Below are 22,796 nucleotides of genomic sequence, written 5' to 3' on the forward strand. Positions count from 1 at the left end.
TGTAGTATCTGGTAATGTCAAACAAAATAGTAAAATAGACTCGAAGTCCAGCTGAAGCTCAAGGGTAGAGTACCTGGGAAATATACAAGATGCTTTGGTTCAGTCAGAAACACCAGAGAAAAAGATAAAAATATTTGCAAAATAATTCCTAGCACCCACAGGGTAGCTATTATCTATAACTGTGGTTCTAGGGGATCCAGTGATCTCTTCTACTTCTGTAGGCATTAGACATGCACACAGTGTATAAATATTCACTGGATAAAATATTAATGCATAAAAACAAACAAGTTAAAACTGGCAGTAGTGATTATTTAAGGCTGGCATGTCAGATGGCTCAATAGAAAAGCTGATACAGTTTCAAGTCCCCTTCTGGGTGTGATTTGGCATGAAGAGCTGCTCTAGGACTCAAAATATATTTGCTATCAAAAGAAGCATTACATTAATCCTCTACAAAACAGCAAGTGCTCTTAAATGCAAAGAAACCTATCCAGTGCCATACTATGAAAAAATTTTTATGTTACCTTTCCTTGATGGTTAGGCATGCTATAATAGATGAAATTTGGTGGAGGCCTTCAATCAGAAACACCAGAGGAAAGAGAAAAAGATTTGCAACATCATAATTGAAGTTAGGTCAGCAAAGGAAAAATCCAACATCCTGAGACAAATGTAATTTTCTACATTACCTAGGCAAAGCTGAAACTCCTAGGCTCAGATGATCCTGTCACCACAGCCTTTTGAGTAGTTGTGACTGTAGCTGTATTCTAGCTTACTTGGCAGAAGAGTATTTGTTTGACTGGGTGTCTGGTTGATTTGAGATAAGATATATTGGTTTGGCCCAGACTGGCCTTGAACTTACAGCAGTCCTCCTGCCTTAGCCTCTCAGTCCATGCACCATCCCCTTGCTAAAACTGATTCTTAGAAGTAAGCTTTCTGAGTTGACAAATGTAAACATTTTCAGAGTTCTTGATATATCTTCCTTAGTTGCAGTAGACATTCCTCAGCATTTGTAAGACTTCCTATTTATTTCATTGCACTATCATCAGGATTGAATACTCCTTTGGTGTTTACTTTTTGAAATTTTCAAATTTGATGGCAAAATGAATATCCTCTAAATCATCTCAGGAAAAGGTGAACATAAAAGATACTTATACACTCAAGTGACTGTTGAAAAGCAGTATGTCCTTCCAGTCTCCATCTGAGCCCCAGAGCTAAGGCTGTCCCAAGCCCTCGGTACACAAATCCTCCCCTGAGAGAGCTGATCTCCCAGGAGTGCTCTCACTCCTAAGCCTACAGTTGAGACCACCACTTTCGCTCCAATATCTGTCCAAAGATGGGCCCAACAGGAGCTCACAGGGCACAGGAACTAAGGAGCAGCCAGGGACAGGATCCTTCCGGTCTCTATCTGTGCCCTGGAGCTAAGGCTGTCTCACAGCCCTCTGGACCCAAACCTGCAGGGAGAGAGCTGGTCTCCCAGGAGTGCTCTCCCTCCTAAGATCACAGGCTCACAGGCCCACAGGAGGGACAAACTCCAGTCAGAAAGAGCAAGGGCATCTAATATCAGAGGTAATCAGATGACAAGAGGCAAGGGCAAGAGCCTAAGCAAAATCAAACGAAGTTTATTTGTCATCATCAGAACCCAGTTCTTCCAACATAGCAAGCTCTGGATACCCCAACACACTGGAAAAGCAAAATTTGGCTTTAAAATCACATCTGATGTCAATGATAGAGGACTTTAAGAAGGGCATGAATAAGGCCCTTAAAGAAATACAGGACAAGAGTTTTTAGAATAGCAAGAGAAAGTTGCTTCAAGCAGAACACAGAGAGAGTACAATCTAGAAAGCTGTCTTACAGCAGAGCATTGGCATTCAGCTTGGACCCACAATTTAATTTCCAGTTGTTTCACTGCTCCAAGATACCACTTCCTCAGAACCCCTGTCCAAACTGAGGCTAGTCCTTGGTGTTATCATTAATTGTCTATATTTCCTCAGAGAGGGATGAGCCTGATGAAACCCTCCCTCCCCACAATATTATGTGAATGGCAACAGTCATGTGAAGGCAGCCACTGCTGAGGTGAATCCCAGGAGTGACAGCCATACTGTATGACTACTGAGTTTTCAGTGTTTCTAGATTATTCTTAATTGATGTGATAGTGTGCTGGAGACTAAAATATTGATATATTAATAAAATGATATAGTCATGACTATATCTAGTATACCTTGTATATTCATAGCAATAAAGTTCTACCTAAATCCTTTATTTAAAAAAAGAAATACAGGACAACACAGGTAAACAAGTAGAAGCCCTTAAAAAGGAAACACAAAAATCTCTTAAAGAGTTAAAGGAAAACACAACCAAACAGGTGAAGGAATTGAAGAAAACCATCCTGAATCTAAAAATAGAAATAGAAAAAATAAATCACAAAGGGATACAACCCTGGAGATAGAAAACCTAGGAAGAGATCAGGAGAAATAGATGCAAGCTTCACCAACAGAATACAAGACATAGAAGAGAGAATCTCAGGTGCAGAAGATAACAATAGAAAACATTAATACATCGCTTCTCGGCCTTTTGGCTAAGATCAAGTGAAAACATTAATACAATAGTCAAAGAAAATATGAAATGCAAAAAGCTCCTACCCAAGACACAATGAGAAGACCAAACCTAAGGATAATAGATATAGAAGAGAGCAAATATTCTCAACTTAAGGGAGCAGTAAATACCTTCAACAAAATTATAGAAAAAATTTGCTTAAACTAAAGAAAGAGATGCACCTGAACACACAAGAAGCCTACAGAGCTCCAAATAGATTGGACCAGAAAAGAAATCCCTCCCGTCACATAATAGTCAAAACACCAAACACACAAAACAAAGAATATTAAAAGCAGTAAGGAGAAAAGGTCAAGTAACATATAAAGGCAGACCTATCAGAATCACACCAGACTTCTCACCAGAGACTATGAAAGCCAGAAGATCCTGGGCAGATGTCATAGAAACACTAAGAGAACACAAATGCCAGCCCAGGTTACTGTATCCAGCAAAACTCTCAATTAACATAGATGTAGAAACCAAGATATTCAATGACAAAACCAAATTTACCCAATATATTTCCATAAATTCAGCCCTACAAAGGATAATAGATGGAAAACTCCAACACAAGGAAGGAAATTACACCCTAGAAAAAGCAAGAAATTAATCTTCTTCCAACAAACCCAAAAGAAGATAGCCACGCAAACATAATTCCACCTCTAACAGCAAAAATAACAGGAAACAACAATCACTATTCCTTAATATCTCTTAACATCAATGGACTCAATTCTCCAATAAGAAGACATAGATTAACAGACTGGATATGTAAAGAGGACCCAGTATTTTGCTACATACAGGAAACACACCTCAGAGACAAAGACAGACACTACCTCAGAGTAAAGGCTGGAAAAATATTTTCCAAACAAATGGTCCCAAAGAAACAAGCTGGTGCAGCCATTCTAATATCAAATAAAATCAACTTTCAATCAAAAGTTATCGAAAATAGAAATAAGTAGATAAAAAGAAACCTAGGTTAAAGTGTATTGTAAAAAGAGTTATAAGAGCTAAAACTTAAGTTCAGATGATGCAGTGCTGTTTTGGTTTCACTATTTTCCCAGGTGGAGACAGATCAATATCTCGAATTGACATTTCTGAGTGTAATAGCCCTCTCTCCTTAGATTACAGTAGCAATATAGGGATTCTGAAAACATTAGAGTATAGTTGTTGCATTGTAGAACTCCAGAAATAACCATAGGATAAGCTTGAGGACCAAAACGACCCATCGTGATTTGTATTTTTGCTAAAATTCCATCACTTGGTTGGTATAAACCAAACCAGTTTAATTCTCTAGGGTCAATATCAATTCAGAGCTAGGATATAGTAAGTCTTAAAAAGTCAGGTTATGGGTTGGGGATTTAGCTCAGTGGTAGAGCGCTTGCCTAGCAAGCGTAAGGCCCTGGGTTCAGTCCCCAGCTCCGAAAAAAAGAAAAAAGAAAAAAAAAAGAAAAAAAAAGTCAGGTTATTTCCTTACCTTTAATGTTAACCTGGGAAAAGGCCATGCATCTTTAGGGGATTAACAAGAAAACTTTCAGTATAGTTTCAAGATTCTTCCTGAAGGGGACCTGGCTCTTTCATTCAAAGGATCTGAGGCTAAATATTTTTTCCTTTTATTGGATTTTTTAAATTCACATTTTAAACGTTATCCCCCTTCCCAGTTTCCCCTCTAGAAACCTGCTATCCCAAACCCTTCCCCGTGCTTCTATGAGTGTGCTCCCTTACTCACCCACTCCCTCCCACCTCCCTGCCTTGACATTCACCTACACTGGGGCATTAAACCTTCACAGGACCAAGGGCCTCTCTACCCATTGATTCCTGACAAGGCCAGCCTCTTCTACATATGCGAATGGAGCTATAGGTCCATTCCTCTGTACACTTGGGATGGTGGTTTAGTCCCTGGGAGCTCTGGGGCGGGGGAGTCTGGTTGGCTGATATTGTTGTTCTTCTGATGGGGTTGCAAACCCCTTCAGCTACTTCAGTCCTTTCACTCCTACATTGGGGAACCTGTTCTCAAGTCAATGGTTGGCTGCAAACATCTGCCTATTATGTATTTGTCAGGTTCTGGCAGAGCCTCTCAGGAGACAGCTGTATCAGGCTCCTGTCAGCAAGCACTTCTTGGCATCAGCAATAGTGACTAGATTTGATGGCTGTATATGGGATGGATCCCCATATGGGGCAGTCTCTGGATGGCCTTTCCTTCAGTCTCTGCTCCATATTTTGTCTCCATATCTCTTCCTATGAATATGTTTGTTTCCCCATTTAAGAAGGTCTGAAACATCCATACTTAGGTCTTACTTCTTCTTGAGCTTCATGTGGTTTGTGTAATTATTGGGTAATTCAAGCTTTGGGGCTAAGATCCACTTATTGGTGAATGCATACCATTGGGTTGCCTCACTCAAGATGATATTTTCTAGTTCAATCCATTTGCCTATGGATTTGATGAAGTCATTGTTTTTGATAGCTGAGTAGTATTCCATTGTGCAGATGTACCACATTTTCTGTATCCATTCCTCTGTTGAAGGGCATCTGGGTTCTTAACAGCTTCTGGCTATTATAAATAAGGCTGCTATGAACATAGTGGAACATGTGTACTTGGTGTATGTAAGAGCATCATTTGGGTATATGCCCAAGAGAGGTATAGCTGGGTCCTCATGTAGTGCAATGTCCAATTTTCTGAGGAACCTCCAGACTGATTTCTAGAGTGGATGTTCCAACTTGCAATCTCACCAACAATGGAGGAGTGTTCCTTTTCTCCACACCCTTACCAGCATCTGCTGTCACCTGAGTTTTTTATCTTAGCCATTGTCTTAGTTGTCTTAGTATTGCTGTAAACAGACACTATGACCAAAGTAAGTTTTATAATTGACATTTAATTAGGGCTGGCTTACAGGTTCAGAGGTTCAGTCCATTATCATCAAGGAGGGAGCATGGCAGCATGCAGCCAGGCATGGTGCAGGAGGAGCTGAGTTCTAAATCTTTATCCAAAGGAAGCCAAGAACAGAATGAGCTTCCTCAGGCAGCTAGGAAGAGGGTCTCCAAGCCCGTGCCCACAGTACACACTTTCTCCAACAAAGCCACACCTTCTAATACTGACTCTTCCTGGGTCAAGCATATGCAAAGCAGCACAGCCATTCAGACTGGTGTGATGTGTTTTGATTTTCATTTCCCTGATGACTTAGGATGTTGAACATTTCTTTACGTACTTCTCAACCATTCAGTATTCCTCAGCTGAGAATTCTTTGTTTAGCATGGTACCCCATTTTTAATAGGGTTATTTGATTCTCTAGAATCTAACTTCTTGAGTTCTCTGTTTATTTTGGATATTAGCCCACTGTTGGATGTAGGATTGGTAAAGATCTTTTCCCAATCTGTTGGTTGCCATTTTGTCCTAATGACAGTGTCCTTTGCCTTACAGAAGCTTTGCAGTTTTATGAGGTCTCCTTTGTTGATTCACGATCTTAGTGCATAAGCCATTGGTGATTTGTTCAGGAAAATTTCCCCTGTGCCCATGTGTTTGAGACTCTCCTCCACTTTTTCTTCTCAGTTTGAGTGTATCTGGTTTTATGTAGAGGTCCTTGATCCACTTGGACTTAAGCTTTGTGCAGGGTGATAAGCATGGATCGATCTGCATTCTTCTACATGCTGACCTCCATTTAGCACCATTTGCTGAAAATGCTATCTTTTTTCCATTGGATGGAAATCAAGTGACCGTAGGTGTGTGGGTTCATTTCTGGGTCTTCAATTCTATTACACTGATCTATTTGTCTGTCTCTGTACCAATTCCATACAGATTTTATCACTATTGCTCTGTAATACTGCTTGAGTTCAGAGACAGTGATTCCCCTAGAAAGTCTTCTATTGTTGAGGATAGTTTTCGATACCCAGGGTTATTTGTTATTCAAATGAATTTGTAATTGCTCTTTCCAACTCTATGAAGAATTGAGTTGGAATTTTGATGGGGATTGAATTTAATCTGTAGTTTGCTTTTGGCAAATGGCCATTTTTGCTATATTAATCCTGACAATCCATGAGCATGGGGAGGTCCTTCCTTTTTCTGATATCTTTTTCAATTTCTTTCTTCAGAGACTTGAAGTTCTTGTCATACGGATCTTTCACTTGCTTGTTTAGTGTCACACCCATGTATTTTATTGTGACTACTGTGAAGGGTATAGTTTCCCTCATTTCTTTCTCAGCCTGTTTATCCTTGGAGTAGAGGGAGGCTACTGATTTGTTTGAGTTAATTTTTTATCCAGCCACTTTGCTGAAGTTGTTTATCAGCTGTAGGACTTCTATGGTGGAATTTTGGGGGTCACTTAAGTATACTATCATATCATCTGCACTTCTTTCCAATTTGAATTCCTTTCACCTCTTTTTGTTGTCTAATTGCTCTGGCTATGACTTTAAGTTCTATATCGAATAGGTAGGGAGAGAGTGGGCAGCCTTGACTAGCCCCAGATTTGAGTAGGATTGCTTCAAGTTTCTCTCCATTTAGCTTGATGTTGGCTACTGGTTTGCTGTATATTGTTTTTACTATGTTTAGGTATGGACCTTGAATTCCTGATCTTTCCAAGACTTTTATAATGAAGGGGTATTGAATTTTGTGAAATGATTTCTTAATAGCTAATGAGTTGATCATGTGTTTTTTTCCCTTTGAGTTTGTTCATATAGTGGATTACTTTGATGGACTTCTCTATATTAAACCATCCCTGCATCCCTAGGATGAAGCCTACTTGATCATGATGGATGATCTTTTTGATGTTTTCTTGGATTCGGTTTGTGAGAATTTTATGGAGTAATTTTGCGTTGATATTCATATGGGAAATTGGTTTGTAGTTCTCTTTCTTTGTTGGGTCTTTGTGTGGCTTAGGTATAAGCGTAATTGTGGCTTCATAGAAGGAATTAGGTAGTGTTCCTTCTGTTTCTAGTTTGTGGAATAGTTTGAACAATATTGGTGTTAGGTCTTCTTTGAAGTTGTGGTAGAATTCTGCACTAAACCCATCTGGTCCTGGGTGTTTTTTGGTCGAGATATTTTAATGACTGCTTCTCTTTCTTTAGGAGATATGGGACTGTTTAGATGGTTTATCTGATCCTGATTTAACTTTGGTATCTGGTATCTATCTAGAAAATTGTCCATTTCATTCAGATTTCCCAGTTTTAGTGATTATAGGCTTTTGTAATAGGATCTGATGATTCTGTGAATTTCTTCAATGTCTGTTGTTATATCTCCCTTTTCATTTCTGATTTTGTTAATTTGGATACCGTTTCTGTGTTCTCTGGTTAGTCTGGCTAAGGGTTTATCTATCTTGTTGATTTTCTCAAAGAACCAGCTTTTGGTTTGTTAATTCTTGTATAGTTCTTTTTGTTTCTACTTGGTTGATTTTAGCTCTGAATTTGATTATTTCCTGCGATGTGCTCCTTTGGGTGTATTTGATTCTTCTTGTTCTAGAGCTTTCAGGTGTACTGTCAAGCTGCTAGTGTTTGCTTTCTCTCATTCCCTTTTGGAGGCACTCGGAGCTATTAGTTTTCGTCTTCACATTGCTTTCATTGTGTCCCATAGGTTTTGGCATGTTGTGCCTTCATTTCATTACATTCTAAAAAGTCTTTCATTTCTTCATTTCTTCCTTGACCAGGTTATCATTGCGTAGAGCATTGTTCAACTTCTATGTATATGTGGGTTTTCTGTCATTTTTGTTGTTATTGAAGACCAGCCTTTGTCCATGCTGATCTGATAGGATGCATGGAATTATTTCTGTCTTCTTGTATCTGTTAAGACCTGTTTTGTGACTGATTATATGATCAGTTTTGAAGAAGGTACCATGAAGTGCTGAGAAGAAGGTATATTCTCTTGTTTTAGGATGAAATGTTCTATAGATATCTGTTAAATCCACTTGCTTCATAGCTTCTGTTAGTTTCTCTATGTCTTTGTTTAGTTTTTTTCCATAATCTGTTCATTGATGAGAGAGAGTGGGGTGTTGAAGTCTCCCACTATTATTGTATCAAGTGCAATGTGTGCTTTGAGCTTTAGTAAAGTTTTTTATGAATATGGCTGCCCTTGCATTTAGAACATAAATATTCAGAATTGAGAGTTCATCTTGGTGGATTTTCCTTTGAGAATTATCAAGTGTCCTGCCTTATCTTTTTTGATAATATTTGGTTGAAAGCTGATTTTATTCTTTATTGCAATAGCTACTCCAGCTTGTTTTTTGAGACATTTGCTTGGAAAATTGTTTTCGAGCCTTTTACTCTGAGGTAGTGTCTGTCTTTGTCTCTGAGGTGCATTTCCTGTATGCAGCAAAATGCTGGGTCCTCATTACGTATCCGATCAGTTGGTTTATGTCTTCTTATTGGGGAATTGAGCCCATTGATGTTGAGAGATATTAAGGAATAGTGATTTTTGTTTCCTGTTATTTTTGTTGTTAAAGGTGGAATTATGTTTGTGTGTCTCTCTTCTTTTTGTTTCATTGCAAGATTACTTTCTTACTTTTTCTAGGGTGTAGTTTCTCTCCTTGTTTTGGGCTTTTCCATCTATTATCCTTTGTAGGGCTGCATTTGTAGAAAGATATTGTGTAAATTTGGTTTTGTCATGGAATATCTTGGTTTCTCCATCTATGTTAATTGAGAGTTTTGCAGGATACAGTAACTTTGGATGGCATTTGTGTTCTCTTAGAGTCTGTATGACATCTGTCCAGGATCTTCTAGCTTTCATAGTCTCTGGTGAGAAGTCTGGTGATATTCTTATAGGTCTGCCTTTATATGTTACTTGACCTTTTTCCCTTACTGCTTTTAATGTTCTTTCTTTGTTTTGTGCATTTGGTGTTTTAACTATTATGTATCGGGAGAAATTTCTCTTCTGGTCCAATCTATTTGGAGTTCTTTAGGCTTCTTGTAAGTTTATGGGCATCTCTTTCTCTAAGATTAGGGAAGTTTTCTTCTATAATTTTGTTGAAGATATTTACTGGCCCTTTAAGTTGGAAATCTTCACACTGATCTATACCTATTATCCTTAGGTTTGATCTTCTCATTGTGTCCTGCATTTCCTGGATGTTTTGGGTTAGGAGCTTTTTGCATTTTACATTATCTTCGAAGATTGTTTTGATGTTTTCTATGGTATCTTCTGCCCCTGAGATTTTCTCTTCTTTCTTTTGTATTCTGTTGGTGATTCTTGTATCTATGACTCCTTATCTCTTTCCTAGGTTTTCTATCTCCAGGGTTGTCTCCCTTTGTGATTTCTTTGTTGTTTCTATTTCCATTTTTAGATCCAGGATGGTTTTGTTCAATTCCTTTACCTGTTTGGTTGTGTTTTCCTGTAATTCTTTAAGGGATTTTTGTGTTTCCTCTTTAAGGACTTCTATTTGTTTACCTGTGTTGTCCTGTATTTCTTTAAGGGAATTCTTTATGTACTTCTTAAAGTCCTCTATCACCATCATGAGATGTGATTTTACATTCAAATCTTGCTTTTCCGGTGTTTGGATATCCAGTATTTGCTTTGGTGGGAGAACTGAGCTCTGATGATGGTAAATAGCCTTGGTTTCTGTTGCTTATGTTCCTGTGCTTGCCTGTCGCCATCAGGTTATCTCTGGTGTTAGCTTGTCTTGCTGTCTCTGACAGTAGCTTGACCCTCCTGTAAGCCTGTGTGTCAGCACTCTCGGGAGACAGCTCTCTCTCCCTCTGGAATTCGTGTACTAAGAGCTGTGGCATAGGGTCAGCTCTGAGCACAATTGGGAACCAGAAGGATTCTGTCCCAGACTGTTCCTTGGTTCTTGTGTCCTAAGATCTCCAGGTGGGTTCCTCTGAACAGAATTGATGATCTTACCTGTGCTCTGAGGTGTGTCTGAACTCCTGAGAGACTAGTTCTCTCCTGTCAGGATTCAGGTACAGAGAGCTGTGGCACAGGTTTACTTCCTAGTGCTGTGTATACCTCTTTTAAGTCAAGAAAATGGTTGAGGTGTCATGATCCTCTGTTGCTATGAATCAAGGTAATATTTTTTCCATTTTCTCAAGAACTATTTTCTTATTCAGAATGACCATGAGTTTGGTAGAATTCCTACCTCATTAATTTCTGGATATGCCATGTTTAATTAGCCATTACCAGAGGTATACACTTCAGACTATTAGGATCATTTCTTTGTTTCTGCACACCATTATAAAAAAAAAATGCATTCACCTGGCTTTTGGTGAATCAGTGCAGCCACTTGGATTTCATAACTCATGGCTCAAATTAGACCTATTGTATTTCAGTTATTCAATCAATGACCTGTAACTCCCTTGTTAAAGTCTAGTTGAGCAAGAAAATAAAAACAAGATCTCTTTTTAAAAAAAGAAACGCAATGTATATGGCAACTCTTGTAATCCCAGTACTCAGGAAGCTGAGGCAGGAGGATTACCTTGACTGTAAGACCAGCCTAAACTATATAATAAGACTTTTTAAAAAATATACTATTTTACATTTATTATTTATTTATTTGGGGGGTGCAGTACAGGAGGGTGCATTGTGCCCCAAAGTTCATGTGGACAACTTGGAGGAATTGGTTCTCTCCTTCTGTCATGGGGATGACTTAGGAATCCAGCTCAGATCATCAAGCTTGATAGCAAGTGCCTTTACCCACTGAACCATCCTGCCAGCCCAGCATGTTTTAATTTAACTGGAGGAGTCAACATGACAGGGATAATAATGTTACCAATGACAATCTAGATTAGGTACCCCTTATATGAAAGGCACAGAATTGACCAGACATATTTCAAATTTGAGGGTTTTTTTTAGACTTTTTTAATATTTGCATATCCATTAATGAAGTATCTTGGGATGGGACCTTAAGTCTAATTATGTCTTTATTTATGTTTTATATATACCTCATAAACATTTCCTAAAGATAATTTTATACAATATTTTACGGTATCTGCATTTTAACTGCAAGCAAACATATGAGACTACAGATTTTAGGTTGTTTTAGACTGAAAGTTTTTCATTTCTTTCCTTTTTTTCTTTGTAGTTTCTTAATATTTTTCTCTGTGATGGTTTTAGATTGAGAAACTGGATGCTCGAGGGATCCAGCTTGCTGCCCTGTTCATGAGTGGGGTCGATACAGCTCTGTTTGCTAATGATGCATGTGGCCAGCCAGTCCCTTGGGAGCACTGCTGCCCCTGGATTTACTTTGATGGCAAGCTGTTCCAGAGCAAACTCATTAAAGCAGGCCGAGAACGAGTATCACTGGTTGAACTCTGTGATGGCCAGGTACCAGTACACACCCAGATATAGCATGGGAACAAATTTATAGACATGGAAGTGGGGCAAGAGCTAGAACATTTGGGCAGTAGGGAACAGAAGTGAGACAGCGTGTCTGACCTAAACTAAATGTAATCAACATGGTTCCCAAAGCCTGGAACAGAAGTGAGACAGCGTGTCTGACCTAAACTAAATGTAATCAACATGGTTCCCAAAGCCTATAATCTAGTATCTGTCTATTATAAAAGTATATGTTGGAGAGTCATGTTTTTACCCCACTTAAATTTTTTATACCTTTTTCCTTAGTGAGAGTATTTCTTCTCCATGGAATTCCCACATACATTGTACTACATGCCCTTCCTGGAACTCTTGGAATTTCATTTCTCCATATTCACAAATACTGCAAGTCACTTTGCTAAGTGATATTTCTGGGGGAAGAAGGAGGTAGAAACAGAAGCGAGCAGTAAGGAGATGATAGAGTAGGTTTTACCAAGGTTTTTACCTTGGGAAAGGTGAAAAGCAGCAAGGGAAAGAAAACCTTACTCAATAGTGTATCTATTTAGTGGGGGGTAAGGGTCTAAAGGGTCCGAAAATCACTCCCTTCCTACCCCCTCTTCTTTATAAATAGCATTGTATTGCAACATGGCCACATTCATTCATTTACATATCTACGACTTTGTTCATGGTAGGGTGGCAGAGAAGAATATTTGTGGCTCACAAAGTTTCAGAAGTTTACCAACCTCTGGCACTAGGTATAATCACATAGCCTCAGCAGAGCTAAGGGTCTCTAGTCTTGACTATGAGAGAGGTTAAAGTCTCTGTAAGCGTCTAGGGTTTTTTCTTTTCTTTTCTCTGCTACCTGATTTTGTTACCTCTCCCTTAAAAGAATAATCTAACCTATTGTTGATGTGCAGTCAACCCTTTACTGATGTGCCTATTGTTATATTTGTTTTCCTCATAAGCTGCTGGTCAGAAATAATCTTATGGTATTTTATATTTATCTGAAGAATGGGAACTTTAATGCCAAGCAGGCTTTCTGAGGCTATAATCTAGAAGCATTTCACCCTGGCCTCAATTCCCACAGTGGGGAGAGACTTGTGAGAGTGTGCCCGAGTGCTCAGCACTGTGCATGGAACATGGGGAAAGTTCAATCAATACTAATTCCTGTCCTCATTTGAAGGCTGACCTAGCAAGCAAAGTGGAAAAGATGAGGCAGAGCATCCTTGAAGGCGTCAACATGAATCATCCGCCACCTTCTGCTCTGCTTCCTTCACCTACGTTTGTGCCTCCCATGGTGCCATCTCTCTACCCTGTTTCTCTTTATTCCAGAGCCATGGGCTCATTTCCACCTCCCCCTCAAGCAAGGAGTCGAGGCTTTGCAGGTTAGTATCTAAGAATGAGGTGTTCTCTAATGTCCCTCATAATCAACACTACAGCTTACTGCCCGTTAGAGTCAACAGTTTCATGTATATCTCATTTCGAATCCCACAGTATAGTATAATAGTTAGACATGTAACTATAAATGGTGTATGCTGTGGGGGAAAGAAGAATGAAATCGAAGTCCATTCTCAATAGAGGTGGTTGGTTCTCAGTGGTTTGATTCTCATCATCCAAACTCATACGGTCTGGACTGATGAAAAGCCAAGAATCACCTTGTTACTTCTTTATTTTGACAGTTATAATTCATATGAACTGGAGTGTACTTGGTGCTAGTTCACTCATTCCTTATAGGCAGTTGCAGGAAGGTTTTTTTTTGGAAAAGGATTGGAAGTGCATGTCAGTCAGTATTGGAAAATGGCAGTAGCTTGATGTAGCTACATTCAGTGTAGGGATAGACCTAATACATTGCCTACCTTCAGCTCTAAAAGCATGGAAAGAAATTTGATCAAAGGATTACATCCTTTTTATTTATGTGAGTACACTGTCACTGCCTTCAGACACCAGAAGAGGGCAACAGATACCATTACAGATGGCTGTGAGCCACCATGTGGTTGCTGGAAATTGAACTCAGGACCTCTGGAAGATCAATCAGTGCTCTTAACCGCTGAGCCATCTCTCCAGCCCATCTTAGTAGCAAAAATAAGTACATACATACATGTATAAATTATGGTGACAGCCAAGCTTCTGCCCAATAAGGCATAGACAGGCATGATTCAGGCAGCTCAAATCTTGATATATTAAATAACCTGCTTCTGGTGAAACAGTTCGTGTGTGTGTGGTGGTTGGGGGGATCAATCCCAGGACTTTAAACACACTAGGCTGGCATTCTGGCTGCATGCGTCCCCATCTCTGAAACAGGATAAGCAATAGGGATATTTTAACATGAACTAGCAAGAGTCTCTCATCGTGTACGTTTACCTTTGCTCCTGAATATGTGTATTGTGTTTCTCCTCTATTTAAAAATAGTAAATCTGGTGACTGCAGATGGAATGGATCCCCAGGCGGGGCAGTCTCTAGCCTTTCCTTCAGTCTCTGCTCCACTCTTTGTCTCTGTATTTCCTTTGGAGAGGAAAATTTCTAGGTTAATTTTGAGGTGACTGGGTGGCTCCAGAGGGGATGGGATGCAGTGGTTGTGGAGGAGTAACTGGTAAGGGGGATGTCATTTGAAATATAAATGAATAAAATGATTAATAAAAAAAGTAAAGCTGGAAGTTAACCTTATTCTTTTAGGGTCCCAAAACACAGCAGTTATATTTAGCTCAAGGGTGGGCTTACCTGAGCAGTGTAAGAGTCTGCCCCTCTATAGTCAAGTCTTATAAACCAACCATTCCATCCCTTTAAGCTGATTTAACTCATCTCTGATTGTCTCTGTGTTAAAGAAGGTGGAGTTGGGAGGGAGACATGATGAGAAGGATGGGTGAAGATTTAGAGTGCAACATGTGGATTTGATCAAAACACATATGCATGGATGAAATTTTTGAAAGAGGAAAAAAGTATTTGGTACTAGAAAAAAATTTTCTATAAAAATTCCTAATGTGTGGCAGGCTATATAGTTGAAAAACATCATTCTCTTCCACTTCACTTATTAAAGTGGATCTAAAGCGAGATCTTCAATCCTCTTCCCTGCATTAACTTCCTTTGTTATTATCACAGTCTTATCAAAGAGAACTGGGGATAAAAGAATGGGTAGATTGTGGAGTATCTTTTGTTTCACCTCTTGCTCTATCTTACACTCGCCGTCCACCATTGCTCTTCTTAAATTACCAGGTCTCCATCCAATCCCACCCCAAGGAGGAAAACTGAAATTGCTACATGGTGGTGGGCCAGTGGGCTGGGGCAGCAGATCTTCTAGAAGTCGAGGATCCTTTGGCATGCAAGTGGTTTCTGTCGGTGGGCCAGGAAAGGGGTATGTACTTGAATGGGGTGGTATGAGCTAGTGTACCTTTAGGAAAATACCCAGCTATTGAATCCTTCTGTTAAGGTAAGATATATTAATCAACTTCCATACTTGAAATAAGCTTTAACTTTACTTCATCAAATATGTAACAAATGTTCTGCTTGTTAAAAAGAATTTCTGTGCCAAGGACAGGGAACACAGACTAATTCAGTACAAATGGTAGATGTTTTCCGTAGTAACACTAAAGAGAATCATCGATATTAACACAGAATGAGCAGTTAACCAAGTAAAAATGTAATTTGGGCTTCATGTGTTCTCATGGTCACTTTTCTCCCTCTTGCTAAAGACATGGAAAAGAACAGGCTGGGAGAGGATCCAAAGGTCACAAAAAAGGAAATAAACAAGTAAGTAACTTTCTTGAGATTGTCCCACTGCTTTGACATCTTTTGCCCCTTCTGGCTAAATTCAAGAGATGATGGCAAGCCTGGAAAGTCGATCTGCCTGGGGGCAGTGTTCATATATTTTCAAGCCATTTGATTTCAGTGCCCACTTCTTGGGGTGGTGGTCAGTAAGCGTTTGTCACCCATAATTGTTCCCACTGGGCTGCAGAGATTTTTTTTTCTGAATGAGAGGTCGCACAGTAGAAACAAGGCACAATGTCTTGAAGACCAGTGCCTAGTCTAGTACTACATGCAGCCAGAAGGAAATAGAGTGACACCAACAGCTAGACTCTCTAAAGCCTATCTGAGCTTTGAGTGCCCAGCGGGGATGCTTAGAAAACTTGACTTGCCTCATGGGAGATGGAAGCATTGCTATTGCTATTTTGCTCTGTGTGTGTGTGTGTGTGTGTGTGTGTGTGTGTTCCTAGTGATTGAACCCAGGGCCTTGCACATGCTAGGCAAATGCTTTATCACTGAGCTACACCACCAGCTTTCACCTATTTGTCTGTATATGCACATATGTTCAGGTGTGAAAACATATGTATATGGAGCTCAGAAGTTGGTATCAGTTGTCTTTGTCGCTTTCCACCTTCTCTCCTCTCTTCTCCTTTCTTCTCTTCTCTCCCTTTCTCTTTCTTTCTTTGAGACAAGGTCTCACTATAAAACCCTAGTTGGCCTAGAACTATCTATGTAGACAGGGCTGTCCTCACAGAGATCCACCAGCATCTGCCTCCCACCTGCTGGCATTAAAGGTGTGTGCCACCATGCCAAGCTGTCATCAGACATCAATCCAAAATCTACTCTCCTATATACAGCCATACTTCACTTTATCAATAATAAGTCCAACTATTAGCCAGGAGTAGTAGTACATACCTTTAATCCCAGCACACAAGGGTCAGAGGCAGGTAGATCACTGTGAGTTCAGGGCAAGCCTCACTATGTAGTGAGTTCTAGGACAGCCAGAGATACATAGTGAGACCCTCTCTTGAAATAAAAATGATAAACAAAGAAATCGAACTATTTAATGTCCCTTTGGTGTTATTTTAACCATTTTTGATATGAGAGTGGAGAGACAACTTCACTAGTATAAATAAGGAGCTGAAAGCTTGATACATTGGAATAGCTGCTACTCATTTAGCCATGTTTGGACATTAACAGGTACAGAGGGCTGCACTTAAGTGAATAACTACAGATAATGTTTAAAACAGAATTTCAACTCCAAAGGTATGCATTTAGCTAATGTTGTAATAGTCTCATGTTGCTTAGATCCAAGTTCTTTCTTCACAAGTCACTCAAATAACAAGGCCAAAAGAAACATTTGAACATTTGTTATTTCTTGCTATTGTTGTTTCATGGAAGGAGTTTAATTTTTAGTTGAATGTTATAAAAATTTCAGCAAATTGCCTGGCTTTAGTGACCTTTAATTCCAGCACTTGGGAGACAGAGGTAGGCACATCTCTGTGAGTTTGAGGCCAGACAGCCAGGGATACCTTGTCTCAAAAGAAAACAGCAATATGTTTTAAAGCTATGTGAGTTGGGTTGTCATTGTATCGTCATTGCTGCTATATTGCAGTTCTTAAGTCAGTATCAGAGGCCTGACCTGTAGGCTTTCTGCTGTTTCTGAAGACTTTCCCAAGCTACCTTGTGAACATGCTTGGAGAAGCCCAGCCAGTTTGGGATTACCATTTCCACCAAGTATCTCTTATGTTTGACAGGGCTCTTCAGATGGAATTTCCAAATCTGTGGAGCTTCATCCAAGTCGGGCCCGCTCGCAGGTAAACGGAAACAATGGCACATTGATTGTGGAGGAGAAGAGCGATCCCCTTCCGGCTCCGCCCCAGTGCGCCTTATCCAGAGACAGTACTGTGTGTAACAGTAGCGATGACCACTGCCTCCCCGTGAAGAATGGAGAGAAGAACCATGTGCAAGAGCAAGAGCTAGAAGCTGTGGCCCAACAGAAAGAGGAGTGATAAGCTGAAGATGGCTGCACTTGTAGGGGGAGGAGAAAACAATACTTTTCTGATTCTAGGCCCAAGTTAGAGGAGGATAGAAATCTTTACCCTACATCAATCCTGGATTTTCAGGAAATATTTATGTATTGTATCCACCTTTTCATCCCTATCTTCTCTGGCTCCAGACTTAGAACCTGGGAAGTTTCTGGTTAATGATGACTAAGCTCCCGTTCTCAAATATACAGCACCAATGTTTTCTTTGTACCTACTGGAAATCTAGTGAGGCAGTAACTGTCAGAAGGCAGGTATCATCACACAAGTCCTCGGGAAACGTTCTGGCTTTGGTTTTCTGAGTATTTAATATGATAACTCATTTATAAACTTATATGAGAAATATGGGGTTGAAAGATAAGCTGCCTATGGGTTCCTGGTTTTTGTCTTTGAGGTAATGGAACTTTGATACCTAATCAATATCCTCCTTACTCTCTCCCCTAACTCACCTACCCCAGGACTTTATATATCACCTCTAGCTCTGGCCTGACAATCAGATAGGTAGATGTTTTCAGGGAAGTAGACAGCGTTGGTTTGGGTTATTTTATTTTTTATTTTATACACTTTTAAAAAAAACTACAATGGCCTTTGTACTGGGAGATTCAAGTGAGTCCGAAAAGTACTGGGCAGATTTTTCCTGCCTCCCAACCAGTGCATTGTTTATAAAATAGAAGATATGGTGCAGTTCACCCACTCTCTGCTGCCCACACTTTAAAAGGGTGGGAATCAATGTTATGAAACTGAGTACAAAAGGGACTCAAAGACTTTATGTGTGTGTACATGTGTATAGGTGTGTGTGTGGGTGTATATATGAACATGTGTATCTATATGCATACACATACCCTTTATATAAGAGACAGATCTATTTATCTATACATATTTTATATATATAAATGTGTGTATACAGATATATATACACATACATACATACATGGTAAAGTTCCAGAAGATTTACTGAATTTCCCAGAAATGCTTCCACTGCTATGGAATGGTGGGTTTCAAAAGACCATACTTTAAATCTGAAATCCTTACTGAGTCACAGCCTATCACAATTATGAGAAGATGGGCTACTCTAAATCAGACACAAAGTACTTTCCAGAGCTTGCCTGTTCAGAACAACAAATACTTCACTTTGAACAGAGCCCTCACATCCCATATGGTGAAAACAGGAAGTTGAGATGGGATTGGGAAGAGTTGCACATTTTTTACGAAGGTCTGGAGATAGAAAAGGGATAGGAGGTAATTTCCATTTGAAAAGGCTTTCAGCCAATTTGGAAGAAATGCCTTTTGGAACTCCAGGATCAAATTGGCTTCCGGCAAGAACTAACTGACATGAATCCAAGGAGGGAAAACTAGCATTGGAATGATGGGGTGGGGAGATGTGAGGAACTTTGAGAATTTGATTTTACATGCTTAGATTGTTTCGTTTATTCATTGACATTTTGACTACAGGATCTTTTCATTTGCTTTGCAAGGAAGATGTCAGAGAACTTGGCCAGGGATTTGAGAGGCATTCTATAAAAGAGTCTCAGTCCCTGTGGGGCCAAGATCTGCCCAGGATAAAAAGGCTCTTCCTCCTTGCTGGAGATAATCTTACAAAAACCTTGATTTCCAGTTTCCCTCATGTTGGGCAACCAAAACACAAGGGATGGAAACAAGGCTCATAACCAACTATAACTTATAAACTCATAACCAACTAGTATCTTCATTCAGGAATTGAGGCTTCTGGCCACACACATCTCCTTTTGGACTTTGATATTCTTGCCCAAGAAATATCATTTCTACAAGAATATAACTGACTAGACTCCTAGCAGGGTCCTCTATTTTTGGGAAAAAACATGCAACTTAACTTACAATAGATCCTTGGTGATTTTTTTTCCAGACAACCAGAAGGCTATGTTTGCTGTCTGCCCATTTGTCTCAAGAAACTAAAACGTCTTGGGCTGTTTAACCCAAGTCCAACCCAGTTTAAGAGAACTCACAATTTTCAGGGGACAGGAACCCTGGTATGCCTTGTCCCTTGCCCAGACTTTTCTTACATAAGCCTAATAAAGGTGGCAAGATTATGTCCCATGCCATATATAAGAAGAATAAGAAGAAAAAGTATAGAACACTTCCTCTTTGAAACAAGCTCCCCTGATTTGGTTCCCTTTCTGATCTTGGACCTACTCATCCTTTTGCAATACCTTGAAGGTTAGGACTTTTATATCCAGTAAGGGAAAGAATTCATAGAAAATATAGATGGCTTAGAATCACCTTCTGAGCTACAGAAGGATTCATCCTTTGAAGCTCTAACCAGAATAACCAGAATCACTAAGTGAGTAAATGGTTAGATATATGGACAAATATTGAATAGGAAGTGCTTGGAGTTAAATGTTAGAGTATCTTCAGTTGCTGTTTCTGTGCATTGTGAGTCTATCTGATGCAGTCAGTTGACAGTATTGTTAACTCTTATATCCTTCTCACAACAGGAAGATTTATTTTGTAACCATTCACTGTGAGAGGTAAAATTGCTGCTTTGACAGAAATGATTCCAGTTTGCCAAAAGACTTGCTTTTCCCCCTTCCAGAGACCTCTGCTTCTCCCTAGCCTGGCCCAGGATGAAACAAGTGGCTTACGTCCAACTTTCACTTTTGATTTGATTGAGCATTTGGGGTTTGGGAAGTTACAAGAAAAACTATAAAGACTTCTGTTCCTATATTCAGTGTACCTACCAAAACATACAATTTAAAAGCCAGGGAACCTAAAGTTCATTACTGAGAAATGGGCTTTTTCTAATTGGAAGACAAATTGGGGGCCTTTGCTGTACCCCTTTGAGGTTCCATTTCTGATTCTCACTGGCTGTTCTTGGACAAAGTCATCTTGGAATCCCCAGAAATGACTGCTTTACCTTGTAGGGACACAGCAAAAATAAAACCAGAACCCTAAACTGGTTTTGTGCAGCCACTGAATGCTAAAGTCTTGCAGTTCTTCTGCCTTTGTGTCTTTGGGTCAGCCTGTGACACCTACCTTTTTACATGACTGGTCCTGACAGACTTCTATTTGTTTTAATCATTCTCACTGTACATAGGTAGGTCTTCAGGCATTTTGCAGCTCCCCAAAATGGCACATTCTTTGACTAGGGACATTTGATTTTTGTCTCCATCTGGATTTTCTGACATTGTTGGCCAAAGTACCCTAATACTTTCATCACTAAGGTAAAAAAAAAAAAACAGACAAGTATTGGGGGGGAGGAGATGCAAAAAATGCTTATGTAGGATAGAAAGAATAAGAGTAGCCCTTTGGGTATGATGATTCAGTCCTTTGAAACCTTAGAAGGCCCCTATGGGTATACAGTGCCACCCTTTGAGCCTCTAACCACCCCCACCCGTTGAAATGACAGTACAAGTAGACCACAGTAAAGTAGTTAGTCTAATTCTACTAAAGGTTTAATCATTATTCTTCTTCACTTTCAGATGCATAGTTCCTAAATATTCTTGGGGTTTTGGGGATAAGTTTTCACTCTTTCATTGTGTGTCCCCTCAGTTCTCTCCTTTCCATCTCTCCGGCTTCTTCTTTTTTAATGTTCTCTTTTCGTATCAATGTAGTCTGCTGGTACAGATAGCTCAGTGCGCCTATTCCCCTTTTCTTGCTGATTATCTTCAATATTGTCTGAGGATATTTTGATGTTCTAAGAAAAATGTCACTTTTTACAAAAATCATCTTTTCTAAGTTAAAAGCAAACGAAAACATCCCCAATGCTGGGGTGCCCATTTCAGCTTTTGACATTGTCCCTGTACTTTTATAGATGACTTTTGTCCGTGTTCGTAGTAAATAATGGCTAGTGAATTTTCATGTAAATGAAGCAAGTTAAATATTTCAGATTTTATTAATCTCTCATAACCCTGCCAGATCTGATGAATTCATTTTAATTACTTCCCAGAAGGGATTTCCCTCCTGCCTTTTATTTTATTCTATTTTTAGACTAACGTACTAGATTAAAAAAAAAAACAAAAAACAAAAAAACGACAAAAAAAAACTTTAACTGCAATGAGTCAGTGATTTTTTAGTGCTCCCTGATAAATGATGTTATTGACAAAAGTAAGAAATTCTTTTGTTGTTGTTTTTTTTTTCCTGTGCTCTTGACAGTGTGTTTAGTGGATGGATAATACGTATTTCTCTTTGCCACTCCCAGATTCCAAGTTCCCTGCCTTTTGGCCCACCTCACCACAAAAGCTCCATAGTTTATTAATGTAAGTTTGAGTGGATGCTTCTTGGGGGAAACTGCAGGACTTAATGGAAATGTCTCAGAAAGGAATGAGAATGTCTCAGGAGTTCTGTGATGGAATTTGATCTGTTGTTCTGTTAATGCTGATGGAAAGAAACTTACAGCGCTTAATAAAAGTCTATTCTTTTAGTTTAAAAAATGCAAAATGATTCTGAGTGTGTGAAGTTTGATTTCTTCTTCTATCTCTGGTCCCTTTCTGCAAATGGAGAGTAATATAGAAGCATTACACAGAGATTTAAGAGTCCGTAGAGTGTCAAGGCAGGAGCTCCCGTGTATGAAGAGCACTTCCTGGATAACTTATTTATTTTGATGTCCCCAAAGCACCTTTGACTCAGCACTTTCCAAACTGAACCCACCCATCCTTCTGAAGCCCTTTCATCTCCAAACTAGACTGTGGGATATTAATCTAGACTCACGGCTTTCCCTTATTTTCCAATTTTAATTTGTAACAAAATCTGTTGGTAATCCTCAGCTACATCACTCATCATTCCTGTCCTCAGTCCTGTGACTTAGTCCAGCTTTCATCATATGTCATCCACACTGTTGAACTGCTCCTCATTCTTCCTCCTAACCAGATAATTGTAAGCATTTATTTTGTGTCTAAGCAAATTACCTTTTCTGCTTTAAAGGGCCTATATACTTTTTAAGTTCGTAAAGGGTTCTATGGCAGTAGAAAGTTAATGACCATTCCTTTAATCTACCATGCTAAGGAATATTCCAGATTAATATATCCTGGGACAGGTGAGATGGTCCAATGGATAAGAACGCTTGTTGTTCTTGCAGAAGACCTGAGTTCTCAGCACCCACATGTTGGTTCATAAACATCTGTGACTCCAGTACCAGTGGATCAGAGTCCTTCTTCTGACTTCCTAAGGCACCACAAAGCATACATGTGGTGCATAAGATATACAAGAAGGCAAGACACAAAATAAATAAATCTAAA

At 39.4% G+C, this 22,796-nt stretch overlaps 1 protein-coding gene across 1 annotated transcript in view; it reads left to right on the top strand.

Annotated features, from left to right (window-relative positions):
• Fam120c (family with sequence similarity 120C) overlaps nt 1-22,002 on the top strand; it is a 107,709-nt gene extending 85,707 nt beyond the window's left edge. Inside the window, 5 exon segments of the mRNA XM_032890205.1 lie at nt 11,606-11,815; nt 12,987-13,188; nt 15,014-15,152; nt 15,490-15,547; nt 17,299-22,002. Coding sequence (XP_032746096.1) covers nt 11,606-11,815; nt 12,987-13,188; nt 15,014-15,152; nt 15,490-15,547; nt 17,299-17,553 — 864 coding nt within the window. The 3' untranslated portion in view covers nt 17,554-22,002.
• Nucleotides 22,003-22,796: the final 794 nt, after the last annotated feature.

This window comes from Rattus rattus, chromosome X (assembly GCF_011064425.1).
Source record: "Rattus rattus isolate New Zealand chromosome X, Rrattus_CSIRO_v1, whole genome shotgun sequence".
Taxonomy (NCBI): domain Eukaryota; kingdom Metazoa; phylum Chordata; class Mammalia; order Rodentia; family Muridae; genus Rattus; species Rattus rattus.